This window comes from Vespula vulgaris, chromosome 7, assembly GCF_905475345.1.
Source record: "Vespula vulgaris chromosome 7, iyVesVulg1.1, whole genome shotgun sequence".
NCBI lineage: Eukaryota > Metazoa > Arthropoda > Insecta > Hymenoptera > Vespidae > Vespula > Vespula vulgaris.
The window spans coordinates 1,867,501-1,891,500 of NC_066592.1; the positions used below are offsets into that span (position 1 = coordinate 1,867,501).

Sequence of the window (24,000 nt, forward strand, 5' to 3'; positions counted from 1 at the left end):
TTATGAAGCTCGTTTTATCTCGTTGTACTGTTTTTTCGTTTCAACCTGCTTATTTCGCAAGATAAAGAATATATATTATAAATTGACGAACGATTATTTCTTTTTTTCTTTTTTTTTTTTTTTAATAGTGTCAATAAAGCCTTAGTATTTTTAGTTTAGTATCGTATAAATGCATCTTCGTCTAAGAATACCGAATAATCCTAAGTTAGTATCGAACTTATCGATTGGTCATTGAATCTAATGAATTTAAAGAAATGTTATTAGGTCCGTTCGAATCAGGTTAAGAGAAAAAAAGAAGAAAAAAAAAGGATGTGTATGTACGTACGTCGAATTTAACAGTGATTCTCACGCGTTCTTTTATACGAAAAAAAAAAAAAATGATGGCAGTATCGTTTGCTCGTGAGAAGGAGGAGGGTGTAAAAAAAAAAGAAAAAAGAAAAAAGAAAAAGAAAAGAAAAAGAAAAAAATTTTCCAACGACGATTTCGATCGCGAATTTTTCGTAACGACTGTTCTACGAGATATTTATCTGCTCGTAAAAAATAAAAAAAAAATCGAATGATCCTTTTCACTATTTACTTTCCTTTTTATTTATTTATTTATTTTTTTGTTCGTAGGAACGTTCGATACCGTTATGTTTTACACGATAAAACGCGTAAACTCGTGTATCTTTCTATTTTTCTTGTTGTTGTTTTTGCGTGTTAATTAATTAACGTGTTAATTAAACGCAACGAGCAGGAAAACGAAGAAGAAAATTTGCTGCGAAAGGGAGAAGGAAAATAAAGAGATAGATAGATAGTTAGATAGATAGATAGATAGATAGATAGATAGATAGATAGATAGATAGATAGATAGATAGAAAGAGAATGAGAGAGAGAAAAAGATTAAAAATACATACATGTATTATACGTACGTACGTACGTACGTAGATACACATACACATAGATATTCACAGCAATGTGGAATAAATTCGTCGTTCTCTTTAACGTCGCAGCGTCACCATCCTCGTTCACAGCGCCCACACGTAACCTTCGAGGAGGACGAGAACGGAAAACGCATTTTCCTCTCCACTTCGGTCTACAACTTGTCTCATTCACTCACTCACTCACTCACTCTCTCTCTCTGTCTCTCTGTCTTTGTTGTGTCTCTGTCTCTGTCTCTATCTCTGTCTGTCTGTCTATCTATCTATCTATCTATCTATCTATCCTGAACACAGAGATAGCGCAACGAGAGAATAATAGGTAAGTGTGTAATGCGATGTGTACGACGTAGTAGTATACGTATAAAGCAACATAATGTCGTGTGGAATAAGAATTATTATGGATTATGGTTATAAGGAGGATGAAAAGCAATCGTGATAAACGTTACAACGATCCCCGAACTGTTTATCTCTTATATATTCGACTGATTTCTAATTCATAATAAACACATCGACGATCAATGATTACGACGAGAAAAATGACAAAGACGATGTTTATATCGATCTCTGCGAAATATTAACTACAAAATTCTATTTTTCCTTCCTTCCTTCCTTCTTTCTTTCTTTCTTTTTCTTCTCCTTTTCTTTTTTTTTTTTTTAAAGTAGGTCAAATCGTTTGGTCGTTGAAAAATATCATAGCACCGGATTAACAACGTTATCCGCGAGAGAATGAATTTTCTTTTTTTTTTTCGTAACTTGTAACAGCTGCGAATTATTTCAAATGTTTATATTTAATTTGATGATAATAAAAGAAGAAAGAAAGAGAGAGAGAGAGAGAGAGAGAGAGGGGGAGAGAAAGATGGCGTCGAATCTCACGCGTGAATTTAAAGATACGAGTTTAGAACGAGCTTGATTGAATGAAAGTAAAGACAAAGAAGAAGAAGAAGAAAAAAACGAAAAAAAGAAAAAACAATAAAAAAAATTAGATAATTAAAATTTATGCCTACGCCAATGTGATGCCGTCTAGTAAGTTTACATTCGGTAGTGGGTGGCAAAGAACGAACTTGAACCTTGATCCTTGACCTTCCGACTCTGTCTCTCTCTTTCTTTCTCTCTCGCTCGCTCTTTCGTTCGTTCGTTCGTTCGCTTACTCGCTCGCTCGCTCATGCTAGCAATTAATGACGTACAATGGCGCTGACCAGCGCAAGTAAAATTCAACCTTGATAGTGAAACTAGACTCTTAGAAATTGATACTGGTTTGTGAGTACCTCCCTATCGCGGTTTAAAAACTCGACTCCCTTGTAAAATATGTGTGAGTAACTATTATATACATATATATATGTATGTGTGTATATGTGTATTTGCGTGTGAGAGAGAGAAAGAACGCGCACGGGTTCATTTGATATAGATTACATATTTATATACGTACGTATATATGTCTGCTGTGTGTGTACGTATATATGTATGCGATCGTTTCTTGCGGGCTACCACAGTTTTATTCGTCGATGTTAAAAGAAACTGGTAGGGCAGTCTCCGATGCGACCTCAATTTTAAATTCTACGTTCGAGAGTTAACTAACACAGACGCACATGGAAGCGTATATACGACGAAGACGCACAGTTACACGAGTCGTCCAGTTTAAGCCCACGCAATCTGTATCTCTCAAGTTTTCGAGAAGTATAAGAAGATTGATAGTTCGTTTATTTATTCGTTAAGTTCGTTGATTTTATTCTCTCTCTCTCTCTCTCTCTCTCGCGCGCGCGCGCTATTTATCTATCTCTATCTCTATTTCTCGAACGATAGCATCTAATGCATGAATAATCTCGTAAAGAGAACATTAAGAAAAAATTAAATAAAATAAATAAATAAATCAAAGAAATCAAATATAGATATCTCAATGGATTTAACTTTGTACGAATGAAATTTAAATATTCAATTTTTTTCCTTTTATGCGATATAATAAACAATTTTAGATAGAATTTAGATTTATCGTATTTAATATATTTTATTTGGGATATATAACTCGTTCGAATAAATACGATCAACTCTATACCGTTCTCTCTCTCTATCTTTTTCTCTCTATCCGTCTTTTTCGTTCGTTCTTTCTTTTTTTTTTTTTTTTTTTTTTTTTTTCTTTAAACCGACCACGTCTAACTTTCTTTATTTTTAGAAAATCTAATAAAGAGAATAGAGAATATTAAACTAGAACGTGTTAGGTTTACGGTGAGGCCCAGAACGCGAATAAGTTTGACGTGGGAACATAGTCAGACCTTAATATTAATTCGGTATGAATGAATCATTATTTGAATATTTACGAGTAAAGACTTCAACAATTCTAATAATATCCAAGCGTTGGTAACCGAACGCTAACCGTGAGATTCCTGTTCTCAACCTTTAAAAACGCTTTTCTATATATCTTAATCTTCGTTATGTGAAATTTTATAAACGAAAACAAAAAAAAGATAATAAGTAAAATAAAGAAAATAAAATTTGTGTAAGTACACGTACACACATACAAACGCAAAAAACAATTAGACCAATAATTTACGAGAATAGATGGTGATCGATAAGCACGCGTAAAAAAGAAAGAAAACAAAAAAAAAGAAATGTCGAATAAATTTGAATCAGTGTAGTGACGTATTAACAGTAGGGGAGAAATTGGAGAAAATAGAAGAAGACACATACGACACTGACCTACGCAAAGAGATACGCTTAACAGGAAGAGTGAGACAGAGAGAGAGAGACAGAGAGAGAGAGAGAGAGAGAAGGATAGGTGGGGGATCGACAGAGAGAGAGAGAGAGAGAGAGAGAGAGAGAGAGAGAGAGAGAGAGAGAGAAGGAAGGAAGGAAGGTAGGAGAACTACTATGGAGGGATCCGTGTGGCTCGGGGTCGGGTCAGGGCCGTATGCTGTAACAGGAGCAACGTCGCAGTGTGTCAGCCGGTCGGTCGGGTGGGAGAGCCCCGGTTGCAGCTGAAAATGGGGTCAACACCACCCACCTTGACCGCCATCGTCTTTCCTCGGTTGTCCCGTTTTACTCCCCATAACGTGGCCGCGAAACACCATGACGTAAATCCGGACCTCGACATCTCGACACCTACCTACCTACCTACCTACCTACCTACCTACCTACCTACCTACCTACCTATCTAACTATCTACCCTACCTACCTACCTAGCTACCTACCTACTATCAACATCATCACCATTACCATCACCACCACCTGCTTTCTCGCATGTTTATCCTTTAAATTTATCCTTCTTAGACTGTATATCAAGTGCCTTGTCGTTTACTTTATCAAACGTTATCATCAATGATATTAGTTATTATTACTTTAACGATAGTATCTACCAACACACTTGAAAATTCATTTTTCAACGTCTACCATGAGTTTTCTATGTTGATTTTTTGTATATCCTTCTTTTCTCTCTGTCTCTCTCTCTCTCTCTCTCTCTCTTTCTCTCTCATTTTCTTTCCATGCACTCGTCACACAGAAAAATAACGTTGGAATAAAAAGAACGAAGTAAATTAGAATTAAAAAAGTTAACACTCCCGAGTCATCTAGCCGAACCATTCATTCTCATTCATCGGGAAACGGAAAAGATCGTCTAATTATTTTTTTTTTTATAACCTCTGTTAGAAACGGATGGAGAAAAAAAGGGGTGAAAACCGATAACTGATTAATCGTCTCGTCAATTTTATCTTTTGGACAGGGGTTCTCATGATTCGATACGATTCGATACGGTTTTGAAAGTTTATTATAGGACGAGACTACATACAAGCGTTCTGTGAAAATCGGTCACCAAATGGATTACCGACGTGCTCGTGCGCATAGGGTGGAGACGAGAGAGGGTGGAAAGGCTGCGCTTGGTGTGCCAAGAGAGATTCCCCTAGCCTCCAATTCCACCCCTTTCAACCCCCTCATCTCTATATCTCCAATCCCCATTCTCTACCACACCACCCAACCCAACCAACCCATTGAGGGGTTGACCTCATTCGAGGCAGCAGCCTTGGTTGGAAGTAAAAGAAATATCCCATAGACGTGTTTCCACGCGTACCACTACTTATTTATTTAGTTATATACTTATATATGTACATACAGGTACGTAGTACTTTCGATCGACCCCCTACTAAACGTTTTTATCCTTTTCCATTAAACGTTTCGCTTGATTCAGCGAAGCGAAAGCTGTATCCTCGCAACGGGATATATATCCTCATTGCTTGGACACAAGTTAAATCTTAAATCTCTGTATAATAGAATATTTTTACAGAGTAACAAGGACAAATGCATTCGTTCGCAATCGGTTCAACCAATCAAAGTATTTTCATTTCTTTCGATTCTGAGTTTTTTCGATTATCTCTTTGAAATCATTGAGAGAAAGAGAAAGAGAGAGAGAGAGAGAGATTATAGCAGGATTTTATTTTTCTTTACGATCGATCGACAAATTTGTTTAATTAATTTCGATTAGGTGTAAAAAAGAAAGGAAAAAGGAAATCAAGCTCGATTGAAATTTTCGACGTCAAATTTATACCCATATATCGTGGATTTAATACAAACATCCATCGAAATTTCGCGATAGATCGTTCGCGAAACGATTAATTAATCCGTATCGAAGAGGCAAATAAAATTAATAATGTAATCATTGAAACAACGAATCGAGAGATTAAATAATCGGTATCGTTATAAAAATTTCGATTTGAAATAATTGTAAAGAAGATGTTATTAGGATGTTGTTCGTAAACGTATAATCGTAAAAGTGTGATCGAAATATATCTAAGACAAATCTAATGAAAGATTTAGAAAAAAGAAATGGTGAGAGAAGAGAGAGAGATGTATGATGTCGTTGCGTGTGTATATGTGCGTGTATCTTTCTATATCGTCAATCCTTATTTTTGAATGATAATTCGTTTTATTATATAGGATTAGAAGGGAATGAGGGGAAGTGAGAAAAATATTAGAGAAAAGAGGGTGTGATAGGTAGTGGTAGGTTAACCCATAGAGTTTCTGAGGGATGGCACGAAGATCGCGGATTCGAAGGGTGAAGAGGAAAAGGGGCTGGAAGAGAGCGGGAAAGCGAAGGATGTCGATATCTGGCTATGACCTAGTTATCCCAGTCTCCCGGGAGAGTGTCGAACCAGCGACAGAATGCTCGGTGTGTAGTGCTCCAGCTTGAATCGAGCTGGACCAGAACGAGAGAACGAGAGAAAGAGATAGAGAAAGATAGAGATAACAAAATTTCAAAGGAGTTGGAGAAAGGGTGGGATAGTGGTAAGAAAATAGACGTCTTTAGATTGATGTATATGTATATATATATATATATATATATATATATATATATATATATATATATATATATACATTTAAGTTTTGATACCGTTTACTTGGATAAATCGAAATTGTAAAGTAATGACAAGGATCATCCGAAAATTGTAATTCGTAAAAGAAAATCTTGTGACTGTTGTGTAAAAGGAGATAAAAAGAAATACGAACGAATATCCATTCGCATAATTTACATCTATCAAATATGTATATATATACACACACACACACACACACACACACACACACACACACACACAGACAGACGATAGGAATGAAGTATCAAATTTCTTTCGTAACTTATTTCATGTGCACACACACACACATACATATACATCATTATATACTTTGGAAGAGATGGCGTAACCGGATACTCAAAGATAATAGTTATCTTAAATCAAATCATGTACTTCCTCCACCCCCTTCTCATAAATGTCTTCTCTTCTCGAAAGGTGACTTTCTTTTCTTTGTTGCGCCATTAAATCTCCGTTGAATTCTAAACTCGTTGGCTCTTTTTTTCTTGTTCTTTCCTTTTTCTTTTCTTTTTTTCTCCGTAATTATGATTTTTATCAAATCGATCCTTTACCTCCTTCAATCGTTTTTGCATCGAAAAAAAATTATATGCCTAAGTATTCGGTCCGACTTCCTGGAGACGTGTTTTACCGGTAGGTTAGGTAGATTAATGAGAAAATGTTCGAAAAAGATAAAAGAAAACTCGGAGATAGGTATATGATTAATGTGACTTAGACGACTCCCATTAAGAGATCTCTAAGAAACTGACTGACTGACTAACGAATTAATGATCGTATTATACGAGAGATCATTAAAGCGGGATATCGCTTGGTGAATGAACTAATATACATAGATAGAAATTTTTATTACAACTTTTTCTTCGTGTGTATGCATTTATTTACTTACATATCTATATATATATATATATATATATATATATATATATATATATATGTATAAACGTATAGTTATATTTACGCATACACGTTTATAAATAAAAAATAAAAAAAAAAGAAAGAAATCACTGGAAACAGTTCGTCATACAATATAGACATATATATATAATATATGTTCATATATATATATATATATATATATATATATTTGTGCGTGTGTGTGTATAGTTATATCTACGTATACATGTTTATGAATAAAAAATAAAAAAAAGGAAGAAAGAAAAAATCACTGGAAACAGTTCGTCATACAACGTAGACATATATATATATATATATATATATATATATATATATATATATAATATATGTTCATATATATATATACTTGTATGTGTGTGTGTGTGTTTGTATATAGTTATATATATGTATACATGTTTATAAGTAAAAAATTAAAAAAGAAGGAATCACTGGAAACAGTTCGTCATACGCGAAAGAATTTTTGCAAGATTAATAAAAACAATGAAGAGTGTGATGATTCTTTAAGATCAAGAAATATGCATCAACTGCAAAATTACATGGAAGCCAATGACGTTTCAAATGAGAATAGTAGCAAAGATAAGGACTCAGATGATATCTCGGGATCAAAGATCGCAGACGCGAAGAAAACTGATCTTATTCGCGTTATTAAGCGGTTCGTAGATCGAGCGGAGATGACACTTTCTTAAGTTTATCGTGCTATTCAAATATGATGGCTTCGTATTACTTGTAATTGGATCGATGTACGTGCTTAAGATCCTAATATTCCGTGTTGCCATTTCGTTTCAAAATTCCTATTTTCTTTTTTTTTTTTTCGTCCAAACTTGAAAATGCAAAACGCTCGATAACGATCAATGATGTTAAAAAAAAAAAATAAATAAAAAAAGAAACAAATATTCAAAATAATTGTCTAATGGTCAATATAATAGAAATCTGCAATGCGGATTTCAATCATTTTTTTTTTTTTCTTCAAACTCTACAACACAGATCGAACGATTTAGATCTTCGTTGGAAAGACCTTGAAAAGAATTTTCGACCTCGAAAAAAATATTCGAGAATATATTACGAGATGAATATCGCAAGGTATAACAAAACAAAAAAAAAATAATATTGAAGAAAATTGTGTAAAACCAATATGATAGAGACCTGCAATGCTGATATAAAAATGTTTTTTATAAATCTCATAAGTTCATGGAGTTATTCTTATTACAAATCTCTGTGTGTATAAAAAAAACACACACCTATCAAATTTAAAATCGGACAATACAGATCTTTATTGGGATGACCTTGAAAAAAATTTTCCTTCTAGAAAGACCTCAAGTTTAATTATAATGCAATGCAAAAATAGAAAAGGTTATGCACCCTTACTTCACCTCTCCTGAGTTGCTCTCAAAAGGAGGCTTGACTAGGCCAGTTGTTAGACTGCTTTCTGTTCAACGTAATAGAAGAAGAAGAAGAAGAAGAAGAAGAAGAAGAAGAAGAAGAAGAAGAAGAAGAAGAGCAAGAAGAAGAAGAAGAAGAGCAAGAAGAGAAAAAAGAAAAAAAAGAAAAAAAAAATAAAGAAAAAGAAGATGAAGATGAGAGAAGAGGAAGAAACACGTAAGATCGCGCGAGCTAGTGCTATTGGTATTGCTGGTGCTAGTGCTGCTCTTGCTCTTACTATTACTATTACTACTACTACTACTACTACTGCTAGTTCCAGGTTAACCAGAGAGAGAGAAGGTTGAGGTCTCCGAGTTCGAGGCCAGCTCCCTCACTTTCCCACACTTGGCTGCCTTCGTTGGTTTACGTTTAAGTCGTCTCTTTCTCTCTTTCTCTCTGTCCCTCTTACACTCCTTGTTCTCCGCTCTCTTAGGCAAGCAATCCTCTTCTTTTTCTCTTCCTTCCCTTTCTCGATCCTCTTACGGATCTATGATCTACGAGATCAACGAGTATCTCTTGTCACGAAGGTGTAACGATACCTTTGATATACGTTTAATAGTTATATGTAAACTACGGTGCACCGAATCTTTTTGTTCGTTCGATCTCTTTTTACTTTTTTATCTTTGTCTTTTCATCTTTTTTCTTTCTTTTTTTTTTCATCTTCTTCGTTCTTGCTCCAGAACATCGAGAAAAACGTTTAGAACATCATACGTCGTTATATCTCGTTGATAGACATTGTTCAATCATTCGATCCTATATGAGATCTAACGATCAAAGTAGATTATGAAAGATTTTGTACTGGTTTTGTCATGTTTTGTTCTATCGTCGTGGAAACCATGCAACTACTTGGAGAAATCAAACCATACTAGTTTCTTCCTTCCTTCCTTGAAGAATTCTCACGCATAGTGAAATGTATCTATACAACAGTATTTCAAGAAGTTAGAAAAGATAGATACATAGATAGATAGATAGATAGATAGATAGAAAGACAGACAGAGAGAGAAAGAGAGAAAAAGAAAGAAAGGAGAAAACAAAACTGAATGTTCTTCGTTGCTGAGAAAAGGCGTGAGAATAGGACGGAAAAGAGAAACCTTATGATTTTATTTTTCCACGATGATAAATTCGTTTTAACAGTTATCGTCGGTGATCGACGAAATGGTGGAACGCGTTAATGCTCGATTTGTTGCGTTTCAAAGAGAAAAAAAAGGAAGAAGAAGAAGAAGAAGAAGAAGTTGTATATACACGTGGCGTGCGAAAATGGGCGCAAATTCCAAACTATTCGATTCGAGTCTACGATTACGATCGGCCTTTACGTTAGCCGTTTCGCGAAGGGAATTATAAAAGGTGCGTCTCACCGTGAAGGCAAAGAAGCAGAAGCACAAACACGAATAGTGGTGATGGCGATGGCGATGGTAATGGTAGTAGTGGTGCCACGAATGGTGGTAACACGAACGAACGGAGGCTGTTCCCACGAGAGGAAATACATTTGCAATTTAATTCTCTCGCGACGTAAAGCGAGTCTGCTTAACTCATTATAACTCCGATCAAAGTTATCTTTACGAAACGATCTTCTATCTCTCTTTCTCTCTTTCTCTTTGAACTGTCGTCTAAATTGTCATTTTTTCCCTCTCTCCTCTCTTCACCCTCCTTTTACCGGCTGAAAGAAAATTCTATTTACATTTATTAGCATCTCTTTTTTCCTCTACTTTTTCTTCTTCTTCTTTTTCTTCTTCTTCTATCTATCTATCTCTCTTTTTGTCTCTTCTCGTCCTTTTCTTTTCCTTTCTCACCGATGAAAAAGACTCACGTTCGATGATCGTTCGAGAGATGAGAGAGGGACAGAGAAAAAAAAAAAGGAAGAAGAAAATATAAATAAAGAGAAAATTAACAATTAACGCGTCCGCCCTCGGGTCGATCGAGCGATAAACCTATCTCAACGGCGATTACGAAAATTCATGATTCTTAATTAAACGCAAAAAGAAATATATATATAAAAAAAAGAAGAAACAAAGAAAAAGATCGAATAAATCGTGCACAGGACTACCGCATTTCTACCTTAAAAGGCAGATCTTTTTTATTCCCTATTTTTTTAAATGACATCCCTCTTTTCCTTCCAACTTCGATTGGAACAATCGACACGTTGTTCGCCAGAGAAATACAACGATCCTCGATCTTTTATCGAAATTATCAATCAATTTTTTTTTCCTGTTTTCTTTTTTTTTTTTTTTTTAATTCTAAAATCTTCAGTAGAAATATTTTTTTCTAATATAATTACAGCATTATTTTTATATTGTGAATTTCATTTTTTGGTAGCCATATTGCCGGCACACGCGTTACGACGGCAAATGTGCAGCGCGAATCGAAGTGTATATAAGTTTCTTCTTCTTCTTCTTCTTCTTCTTCCTCCTCCTCCTCTTCTTCCCCACCTCATCATGCCCCACCCTACCCCCTACTCCCTCACCACTGCCACACCACCCTCCACCCCACCTAACTTCGTTCTACGTCTTCTCTCGATCCTCCTTCTTACACGACCGAGAAAGAGAGTGGATATCCTTGAGATGGAGCATTGTCCTCGTCTATGTATCAGTGCCAGAGAGACTCCCAACCCCTCCCACCCAACCCCCTCTACTTTATTTCACTCCCCTCCACCATACCACCTCGCTTATATTTTCCTCGACAAAGTCAGACATTCGACCGTCCCGAATTTGTTTCGTGATTTGAATACGAGATAAGACGATCGAGATCTTATCAATGTGTTCTTCGAAGGAACAAAAGGAAAAGAAACAAGATGGAGATGTTAATAATAATAATATATATATATGTAATAATAATGTGTGTGTGTGTGTATAAAATAAAAAATGTAAAAAGGAGCAATATATAAAATTTAATTGAAGTCACACGTGATAGGTTTATGATCGACAAATTGTTGACCCAGTCGAATTCGTTTCGTGATTTGAATACGTGATACGAAGATCAAGATCTTATCGATGCATTCTTTAAAATATAAAAGGAAAAAAAGGAAGAAGTCAGATAGAATGATCATGATATAATAATGGTAATAATAATAATGATGATAATAATATATAGATGTATAAACATATACGTATAAAAGAAATTAATATAAAAAGAAACTTTGATAATAAAAATAATGGAAATTTAATATAAATATAAAATTTGATTAGAGCTACTCGTGGGATAGGTTTATCATCGACGAATTATTGACTCATTTGAATCTGTTCTGCGACTCGAATACGTGATAAGAAGATCAAGATTTTATCGATGCATTTCTTTAAATAAAAAGAAATTAAGTGGAAAGATCTTAATAATAATAATAATAATAATAATAATAATAATAATATATGTACATATAAATAAAAAATAAATTCATTCAAAAAATAAAAATCACTCGATAAAATTAGATATATCGTTGACCCAGAAATTTTTTGGGAATTTCATCATGGATTAACACGGAAGATATTAAATTAATTTAGATACCGACGAACGAAAAGAGACAAAGAAAAAAGGAGAGAAACGAAGAGAAAGAGAAACTGAGAAAGAGGTACAAAAAAATATAAAAAAAAAAAAAAAAAAAAAACAAAAAAGAAAACAATAAGAACGAAAAAGAAAATAAACGGAGTACAAAAAGTCAATGAGGAAAATAATCGATCGTTTTCGACTAATCGTTAACGACAAGTCGCGGCATTACTCTCGTTAGGACAACAAACAGAGAGACGTTATCGCCGTTCATTCGCACGTGAGCAATTCGCGTCCATCGAACCCTATTCGCCAACTTATACTACATACATACATACATACATACATACATACATACATACATTATATATACATGCACACAAACGTATGTATATACACATAGTCGTCCGATACGATACGCTCTACATTATTTTGACCTCGACTCTCGAATTAGTCTGACGATCGATCTTCCTTTCTTCCCCCTTTCCCCCTCTTCAACCCCCTCCACCACCCCTCAGCATCCACCCTTCTCCCCCCTACCCATTAACGGACAAGTTTCACGCCGGTTTTGCTCTTGTTAGGATCGCGATTCGCGCGATATTAACTCTTTGCTTTTCCTCCTCTCTAAATCGATTTGTTTAGGTCTTTAGGTCACCGATAACCAAAAGTAAATATATAGTTTCCGCGTTCCAGAACCCCTAGGTTCTCTTCAAACAAATTTTACAGATGCACATTTACAACGACTTTACGATCTGGCCGATCGATCGATCATCCTTTGGACGATCAAATTTGATATATTTGTTTTTATATTTATTTTATTTATAATTTTATTTTACATATTTATTGTTTATTACATTTTTCTATATGTTGCGTTTATATTACGTTATGTATATTATGTAAATATATATTCGTAGATAAAAAGAAATATATAGAGGGTAGGATGCAAGTATTGAATCAGAAGCTTTGCACTATCATTAGAAAACTTCGTCGAGGGTTCAAAGAGCGCGAAGAAAAATAATGGTAATCTTTCATAAATTTAAAAGGGAAAGTGTGCTTAACATACTTGAAGGACAAATCAAATAAATAAATAAATAAATAGATAGATAAATTTCATCGATATTAAAAGCTAGTTAACTAGCTATCTTTTTCTTTCGGGAAAACGAATCAATCAAATTCTAATGCCTCGATCGACGAACTTTAACCCAAATATACACGCGAAAGTCTTTTCCATCAATGAAATTCTACTTTTCGACCTTGGTCTCGTTTAATTGAACGTTGTGAGGTGAACGACACGATGAGAAGGGAAACGTTATGCAAAACGAGAAGTAGTGCAATTAATATTGAAAGTTCTTCAGGTTCTTCCTAGGAAATGCACCCAATGAGATATCGTCGATTCGTTCGATCGAAATGAAAACTAACGACCTTGAGAAATTTTACTTTCGTTGATCACAAAGAGAAAGAGATAGATATAAAAAAAAAGAAAAGAAAAAAAATGTAGACAGAGATACGAATAGAAATAAAAAGATTATCCTCAATTTGCGAAATTAATTAATATTTCATTAATTCATTAACTTCATTTTCCATTGTTATCAGAGCTATGGTGCGTGCATCTGATATCGTCGATTATAAAAAAAAAAAAAAAAAAATACACAAATAAACAAACGTAACATCGAAGATATTTATTATACGAAGATATTATTATCGAGAAATGTAACGAACGAGTTAAGAAACACGACCGAAACAACATGATTAAATCGAGAGAAGAATCGAAGAAGATCGAGGATAGCATCTCGCTAGGATAAGCAGGATCGCGATCAATCCAGTATCCCAGTGAGGAGAGTTTTTCGCGAGGCCAACTAAAAACTGGTCGAACGAGAGAGAGAAAAGAAGAGAAAGAGACGGACAGACGGACAGAGAAAGACAAACAAACGGACGAACGAACAGACAGACAGAAAGAGAGAAAGAGAAAGAGAAAAAGAAAAAGAAAGAGAAAGAAAAAGAAAAAGAGTGAGTACACCATAGTTTCATACTTTTACCAGTACGTTCTCGTGTCCTCGTAAACAGAGCAACTAAAGAAGGAAGAAGGATAGAGTCAGTAGTGGGAGAAGAAGGGTACAATAGATAGAAGAGGACAAAGTAGAAGAGGAGAAGGAGGAGAAGGAGGAGGAGGAGAAGGAGGAAGGAGTGTCTCTCGCCATTCGCGACTTCTAACGTTCTAACCTGCTTCTAATGTCAGTGTCACGAGCAGTAACACCGCGTTCGCGACCGTGTCACGCAGTAACGCGCGTATCGATGCGCGTCCTTTCTCCCTTTTACCCGCGCTTACTACCCCCCACTCTACTTCACCCTACCCCCACCACCTCCTCACCATTCCACTCCTCCCGTACACTCGTATATCCGACTAGATACTATACTACACAACACTACACTGTACTGTACCATCACTCGTAACAGTAACTCGTCACTACTACTACCACCACCACTACTATTACTATTACTATACTATTACTATTGCTAGCTAACATCGGTGACAGCACACCTATTGCCTAGAGACAGCAGGACACCTGCTGCACGCGCTAGTCTCTTAGGAACTCTATCGTATATATTATCGCTGTTTTTTCTCTCGTTTTTCCTGCCCGATGGACAATCCTAGGATTCTTGTTTTTTTCTCTTTCTATCTATTCTCCGTTTAACTCTGACGATTCTATTCCTTTTTTTTTTCTTTTTTTTCTTTCTTTCTTTCTTTCTTTTTTTTTTTTTTTTTGACGCGAATCCCTTCGTCTCGTTTACACCGATTCAAATATCCCGCCAAAATTCGAACGTTTTATTTATTCTTTTTAATTTTTTGTTTTTTTTTTTTTTTTATTAACTCGAGACACGAGCTTCCCCATTCGTCCCTTTTATAAACATTCAAATGTTCCAGCAAAGTTCGCAGCGTTAATTTACTTTTTTTTACTTTCTTTTTTTTTTTATTTTATTCTCTCCCTTTCTCTCTCTTTTTACATTCTTTTTTTCGCTCCGAGAAAAGGCGAAGGACGTGGATCGCTTTAGCTTTTTTTGTTTCTCTTCATTTTCTTGAAATTTTTCACACTACCTTCTTTTTCCCCTCTTTCTTTCTTTCATCTTCCTTTTTTCTTCCTTTCTTTTTGTTCGTTGTAATTTAAATTTTCCGACTACGTACAAACATTGCTCCCTTTTTTTTGTTTGCTTTTTATTCGTTTCACAGGGATAACGAAACATCGATTGTTTCGTTTCGTTTCGTTTCGTTTCCTTTCTTTCTTTCTTTCTTTCTTCTCTTCTTTCGTTTTCTTCTTTTTTTTTTCTTTTTAATTGAAACGTCCTGCGAACGTTCAAACGTTACTTTTTCTTTTTTTTTCTGTTACGTTTCAAAGAGGCGAAACACGGATTGTTTCTCCGTTCTTTTTTTTTACTTTCGTTCTATTTTTTTTCCCTGATTTAAACGTCCCGCCTAAATTCAAGCGTTACTTTCTTGTTTTTTATTTACTCGTTTCGAAAAGATAAACGAAATATATATTTTTTTTTTTGTTCAATTGAAATATCTCGTTTCAACATTCAAACGTTAGGTATTTTCTTTTTATATATATATATTTTTTTTTATTCTCATCGAAGGAACAACAAAATACGAATTACTTTTAAGCATGAATTATTCTCTTTCATCCCGCCTAAATTCAAACGTAAAAGACTTACTCGGTTCAATCGACAATGAATTCTTTCAAGATAGTCTTTTGTAATTTTGTAAGAGCAATCGGAAGATTTTGTTAAGATTTAAACGTTTCAATTACTTACGTGCGAGTCGTCGATTCTTATTAAAAACTCTTGACTAGGTTATGTCAGGGTTTCGTTTCGTATAACCTGTACACATGTACGTAACACTGGAGAACTCGAATATACAATGTCGCGAGATTTCGAAGTAAAAATACAAAAAAGAATAAAAACGAGACCGAATTACTGACTTCCTCGCTACAAAAATAATAAAGAAAAAGACGCAGAGAACTTTCTTTTTTTCGTAAAAAAAAAAAATTCAAATTACACTAAACGATCGATTGCGTTGCGAATGACACGGAATTTGATGCACGACTTATCGATTGAAACACGACAGATATTAAAGGAAGCTTCGTATCGTAATGGTACGAAGATAAGGAAAGGATATAAAAAAAAAAAGAAGAAAAGATAGAAACGAAAGGGAAAGAAAATAACAATAATGAAAAATGATAAAAAAAAGATCGCACGAATTTTTTTTTGCGATGCAAGATGCACTGGCTAGATAACAGTGGTGCCACCTATAGTTCGCGATAAGTACTGCAATAGCTCTTTAGGAAATAAACTACAGGTGGCGCATGGTGTATCGTTACTTCGTTCGCACACGCACACGCACATCTACATACATAAAATTATGGCTATACTTGCATCGCATAGAAGAAGAGTAGGAGAAAGAGGAAGAGAGAGCAAGAGTAAAAATTGTCTATCTCTATTTTACATATTTATCACTATTATATCTATTACGAGCTTAAGAAATTGTTCAATGGATATTTACACGTATAAACAAATACATATACATATATATATATATATATATATATATATATATATATATATATATATACACACACACATATATACTATATATGTAAATGTCTCGATAAATATTAATTCGAAATAAAAAATAATTGAATTTAAAAAGCTGAATGAATAATTAGTACAATAAAAGTCTAATATAAAGAAAATAAATATGATGATTCGCGAATATATACGTAACATATATATGGAGACACGAAAATACGATTGATAACCCTTTAACGATCGAGCCAATCCTCGTTTCGTTTCATTTCGTTCTCTTAACACTTCTATCCTCGTTCTGTCTTTCTATCGTCGATAATAACGAAAAGGAAATTGGTGTTAGCACGATAAATTATCTCTCATTCTCTCATTCGCCTTTTTCCCCTTTTATTTTATTTAACGAAAGTTAGATTATGTCGGCAAATATCGTATCCGAGAGTCCGAATAATAATCTCATTCGTTTCGAAATCATGCGATATTATAACTAAACGAACACTTTGTCGAATTATAATTTATCAATATTGTAACAGTCATGCGTGCTTTTTTTCTTTTTTCTCTTTCTCTTTCTCTTTCTTTTTTTTCTTCTTTTTTTTAATTTTAAATGATATGTATATGTTGCGATTACCATGTCAAATATTTGCGATTTAAAATTTTGATGAACTTTTGTTGCTCGTAATCGTACTGTTAGTTATTATAAATATAGGTACGTTACACCGCGATATTTTCTCTGGGAACTTTTATTTGTTCGATAAGTATTTTTATTGATCAATGATAAATATTTTAACGCGCAATAAATGATATATATATATATATATATATATATATATATATTATATAGACATATCGGTTATGTGAATATATTAAAAATCGGTATAAATAATTTGAAGCGTGTGTCAAGGTTCTTCTGGGTTTTGATTAACGAATATAAACGTATTCATTTTACTTACTGATTTTCTTTTTCTCTTTCTCTCTCTCTCTTTTTTTTTTCTTTCAGTATTGACTTTTACGATACCCATATTTTATTACAGTCAATATCAGATCGTTTATTTAATGATACTGACCTGGAATGAATACAAATACGTAACATATATTACTCGTGGGAGTACTTTTTGGTAAAAATTTCTTTTCGTTCCGAATCAAATCGCCTCGACACGGTTTCTTCATGTAACGTATAAACATACATACTCGTATCATTTCGCTGAACCCATTAAAATTTTAACACACGGTCCGATAACTCGTATAAATGTTTTTTTATTTATTTACCGAATGAGAACAAAAAAAAAAATTGTAACAAAGTGCGAACGAGTTTTTTCTTTCCTTCCAATTCAATTTATTTTCTCAATAACGACAAAATATCGAAATAAGTATCCTCCTCGTGTCGTTAATTTCTAAATTCTTTCGATGAAATATTTCATTTCGACTCTAATGATCAAAAACGAGAACACACACACACACACACACACATACAATATACGAGAAAATTCATGAAATTTCGTTATATGAATATTTCTAATGTTTAATCTAATGTTTAACGAGACCACCATAAATTTATCGCATTCTTCGATAAGATCTTGTAACTATCGAATATTTCGATTCTCGAATTTTCCACACATAAATCCACACACACACACACACACCCATATATATATATATATAACTTTACGAAGTTGAAACGATTTCAAAGTTTGATCGGTTATTTTAGAGGATCAGACATGTATAATGCATCAGTTGAAGATTTTCATGTATGTAAGTTGATTGGTAGACAAGATAACAAAGGCCTAGGGGATTTCTGTATGTAATGTACTACTTTATATATACCAAGTATATTACATATAAGTTCTATACTCTTGTCGAGTTACGCGAGTTGACGTATCATATATATAATATACACATATACATACATACGTACGTACGTACGTACATATATAAGTGTATACGTAAGTATGTACATAAGTACGTACATACGTACGTACATACGTAGGTAAGTACATACGTATGTATATACGTACGTACCTACGTACGTACCATCGAGTTGTTGCTTCTTATCTGACCCTGATAAAGCGAATCGCGATAAAGCGCAGGTAAAGTAAGGCAAGGTGCGTCGAGAACGCTCGTTGAGCCTTTCCAGGCTCGAACTCGAAATGAGTTGCGTGGTGACGTGACCTAAATCCTTGAAGGAAAGAGAGAGAGAGAGAGAGAGAGAGAGAGAGAGAAGAACCCCTTTAATGCATTTCTATCTCGAAGTGTTTACTTTATGCACATACATTGTTCTCCTTAATCCACTTGACCGTATAACATACGTATAGATATATACATATGATTTGTGTGTATGTATGTATACGCATGTATGTATATGTACATGAATATAAGTCGGATAAAAATTTTTCTATTAGAAATTTTCATGTAAAAGAATGTAATAATATTAATAACATTTTCCTCGAAATTTTATATTCTCGATAATCAAGATATACGAGACGCGACATCTTTCTTTCTTTCTTTGATATTTTTTCTTCTCTTTTCTTCGTGATTTTTATTGTCATTGTAAAAACACTGTAATGTTTCTAATCTGTTATGTCAAGGTGTATATATATATATGTATGTATGTATGTATGTATGTATGTATGTGGTTTTTAAAAAATTTATATACACGGAAGAAGAACGATGTCCATCGTAAGTATGTAATAGAAAGTTAACGAAACGACGAAGTTAAACGATTTTTTATACTTATCGCCGTTCATACAAGCCCATTTCGCAAACTGTATAGATGTGTAGATGTAATGTGTGTATATTTTTGTGTGTGTATATACATATATATATACATATAATATAAGAACGTGTAGATACGTAAATTGCATACGTGTGCGTTATCAGTGACAGTAAGAAAATATAGCGACAACATATGGGCCGTCGAACTCAAGCATATTCGTTTTTTCTTTCTTTCTTTTTTTTTTCTTTTTTTGCTGTTGCTTCTCACGAATACCTTTATTCAGGTGTTTCTATGAAATTTTATATATACATATATATCTATTATATATACGTTAAATTGATATATATATTATATATAATTTTATATATATGTATTAAAATAATATATAAAATTATATATATAATATAATGTATATAAATATATTATATATATGTGTGTGTACATGTGTGGATGTATGTTATATATAAAAAGACATAGATATATACACTTATATATATATATATATTAATTTTTCTCCCTCTTTGTCCCTCTCTCTCTCTATCACCTTTTCTCTCTCACAATCAATGGAATCTTCTTTTTTTTCGAAAAACAGAGAGAGAGAGAGAGAGAGATAGAGATAGATAGATAAATACAGGGCAATGTGTCAACGGCCTTCGCAATCGTAAAGATAAAAATGTTAGATCGATGCGTGATCAAATAACTGATGCAATGTTTATTTTTGTATCCCTCGACAATTTCAAAGCACGAAGGAAATTATTCTTACGAAAGAAAATTTTTAATGCAATTTATTAAATCGATGCAATTATTACGATGTATGAAATCACACACACACAAATATATATATATAGATATTAAGGGATCATAAATTTTTTAAAAGATGGCGTTGTAGCACAACCACTCGTTCAATAATTTTTTTTTCTTTTTTCTATTTTATTTTATTTTTCTTTTGTTTTTTGTTTTGACACGTAATACAAACTCGCAAGATTTCCGATGAAAATTTCGTAGTGATGTAATTTCTAAGATTCGTGAAAAAAAAAAAAAAGAGAAGAAAAGAAAAATCGCAAAAATAAATGCGATCGCGAGAGGTCGAGAAAGGATTGTAAATTTTTTATAAGCCCGTTCGAAGATTCGTGGACTTGAGCAAAATAAAAAAAGAAAAGGATTTCGCTTCATTTTCTTTTAGCGCGCAATACGAATTCTCGCAAAATTTACGTAGAAGATACGGTGCGTCGACCCAGATCTCAAGGAAATCGTTCGAGTATGTATCTCGGTTGGTTATTGCCATGTTATTTTCAGTTCGAGACGGTCAGAGTTTATTTATAGCGTATAGTGCAGCTAGTATACGTCAAGAAAAAGAGAGAGAGAGAGAGAAGGAGAAAGATAAAGATAAAGAAAGAGAGAGAGAGAGAGAGAGAGAGAGAGAGAAAAGACGTCTTATCGATCATCGATCGATCAAATTAATCGGGATCCATATTTTGTAAAGAAAGAAAGAAAGAGAGAGAGAGAGAGAGAGAGAGAGAGAGACCATGCTTATACAAAATCTAAATTAATTCGTTCCAAATCAATAAAAAAAAAAAAAAAAAAAAAATACAAAAAAAAGAAAGAATAAAAATTTGAACACTGAACATTAAAATGGATAATAGAAGATGGGAGATCAGTAAAAAAAAAAAAATTATTGGTTCGTTTCATTCTCGATAATTTTTTTTTTAATAATTTTTCTTATATACACACACATACGTGTAGGTATATACGATATGCAATAATAATTTTGACGATGAAATTAAATAGAATTGAATTAAGGTAGTAGCAGAGCCTTTCGAAATCGATCGGTGCTTGTGGTTTTCTCTTTCATGCGAGAGCCGGTAGTAGTAGTCGATCTATTACAGGAACCTCGACTATCTTTGGACAACATCTACCTGTTCCCGGAAGTTCTGGATTCTCGCGTGTTTTCACGTAAATATGTATTCGCTTGTCGACGACGAAGGAAGTAGGACGGATACTCTTCTCCTTCTTCTCGAATAAACCTTGCAAATTTTCTCTCTCAAAGAAAAAAAAAAAAGAAAAAGAAAAAATTGCACTGGTTTTTTAGAATGGAAAAAAAAAGAAAAGAGAGAAAGAAAGAAAGAAAGAAAGAAAGAAAGAAAGAAAGAAAAAGGTAATTTATTGGAGTCACGAAAGATGGGAGATCATTAAGAGTTCAATTAGGCAATTTTAATAATGCGAAAGAAATCATGAAAATGAAATTTGTCGGTTGTGGAGGAAAAATTGTTAGTGATCTTTTTTTATCGATAAAAATAAATAAAGTGAAAGAAAAATAAGATTATAAATATAGATAGACAATAAAATAAATAAATAAATAAAAATATATATATATAATATAATGATACATATGTGTGTGTGCGTGTGATCGGGAGTCAATAGAATATCTGCAGTAAATATAAATTGAAGAAGATTTTCTTGTAAAAATTCTTTTCATATTTCATTTGGGAGAAAAAGAAAAAGAGGAGAAGAGTTTCAGAAGAAGAGTAAAAGATATCGATGAAAAAGATAGAAAATAGGGTGAAAAAGAGGGTGGTAGGGTAGAAAGGATAGGAGGCACGTTCTTCACAGAAATCGACATTTTTCGATCAAAGAAGATAGACACTTTGGATTATACACCTGTTGTAAGGCATACCGATCTCTTATGAAGAGGAAAGAGGCCTTTGAAAAAGAGGGGAAGAAAAGAAAGAGAGACAGAGAGATGGGAAAGAGTGAGTCTCTTAAAGACGTGTGATTTATCTTTTCACAGTGACGGATGTGTTCACCGTATATCCTTTTTCCTGAATCATCGAAGCAGCAATGAAAATGAAAGGGGAAGAGTGAGATAGAGATAGAGAGATTTAATTTCAACGAAAAGAAAATCATTTAAGATCGGGCTCTAACTTTCGTCTCAATAGAATCAATTATAAAAATCGTTCTTTCAGCTTATTTTCAACGAGAAAAGAAAATTAATTGAAATATTATGAAATTTAATTGGATAATAAATCAAGATACTTAGTACGGATCGATCGATTTATTATTAAATGTTAAAAAAAAAAAAATCGATTCTTTTATACTTTCTTTTCGTGAATGAGATATGTCTGTTAATCCTGTTTTTTTTTTTCGGATTATAAAATTTCAGGCTTACGTAGATTTTTGATGTTGGATGAAACTATTCTGTAGATAAAGTTCTTAAAAATCTTGTACTACGTATAGAGAGGAAGAAAAAGAAAAAGAAAGAGAGAGAGAGAGAGAGAGGTCGGATTTAACGACTATACAATTTTTTTGATAATCCATAAGCCCGTAGTTCCAATTTTGTGTTGTAAGAGAACAAGAGAAAAAAGAGAGAGAGAGAGAGAGAGAGAGAGAGAGAGATCGGATTTAGCGAGTATATAAATTATTCCAATATCCATAAACTTATAAATTCCGATGTATCTTTTTTTATTTATCGTAAAAAGAGAGAGAAATATAATAACCATATAAAATTCTCGTGAACTTATAGACGAAAGATAGAAAGAAACAGGGAGAAAGAAAGAAATGAAGAACGAAATATAAAATAAAAGAAACGTAATGTAGAATTAGAAATGTAAAGATAAAGTGCAAAGGTAAAACCTCTTTAGGAGAACGAGCACGCATTAGAGTTACACGTCGTATACCGATCAACAGAAGCACTCTTTTTTAACGATAATCGCTTCTCCGCCATCTTGAATAGATCATTTGCCCGCGTTTATTCAAGCATGGGCTTGGAAAAGGCCGCCGGCAGAAACGTGGCGTACATTAACACACGATCTGGGTCATGCACGCTCTCGGTGCAGATGATAGCGACGATAGATAGCAGCTACGATAAACGAAGCAACTGACTGATTACAAACCGACGACCTACATCAACTTATATGTTGAGTCTCTGTGAATCTCTGTTAGTACGTTGCGTGTCTATGTTTAGTTGTTTGTCTGTGAGCGTGTGTGTGTGTGTGTGTGTGTATGTGGGTAGGTGAAGGCTCTATAATACGTAACACGTTCGCCTACGAATCAACGATAACGATGAAAATGATATTCTTATAAAAAATAATATCGATGAATATTTGATTCGATCAATAATCGACTATAATCTAATAATTTGTATTTACATTAACGTAAATACTATTTTTTATTCGAGTACATGTTTGTTTGTCTGGTTTCTTTTTTATTCCTCTTCCTTTTTTTTTTCTTTTTTTTTTTTTACATATATTCAAAGAAATAAGTCGCATTATTATCGTATTTTTTATCGTACGAACGCTTGACGCGTTATTGTATAAATAAATAATATTGTATAGAAGCAAATAATACTCCGCTGTATATATATATATTTTTTTCTTTCTTTTTTTATGAATTTTTTAATATTTCTATATATCTGAATAAAGATAGAATGCGTTCGAATGTGAACATTAATGGCATTAATATTTCTTTTTCTTTTTTTTTTATTTTTATATTTTTTTATATAGCCATTACTTTATTGGCTGTAGGGATTAAATTAATGCATTGAAAAAATAAAAATATAAGATGAAAAAAAGTGATTCTAAAAAAAAGAAAATTTTTTGAAGGTAAAGAAACTGAATCCTTAAAAAATAACTAAAATCAGACA

The 24,000-nt window shown here is 33.4% G+C and overlaps 1 protein-coding gene across 2 annotated transcripts in view; it reads right to left on the reverse strand.

Annotated features, from left to right (window-relative positions):
• LOC127065083 (period circadian protein) overlaps positions 1-24,000 on the reverse strand; it is a 130,393-nt gene that overhangs the window by 11,182 nt on the left and 95,211 nt on the right. Inside the window, exon 4 of one of the 2 annotated variants that reach the window (XM_050996974.1) lies at positions 8,275-9,518. The exons of the other annotated variant lie outside the window; for it this stretch is intronic. Coding sequence (XP_050852931.1) covers positions 9,499-9,518 — 20 coding nt within the window. The 3' untranslated portion in view covers positions 8,275-9,498. Of the gene's footprint in view, positions 1-8,274; positions 9,519-24,000 lie in introns of those variants that run through there. 2 annotated transcript variants of the gene reach the window in all.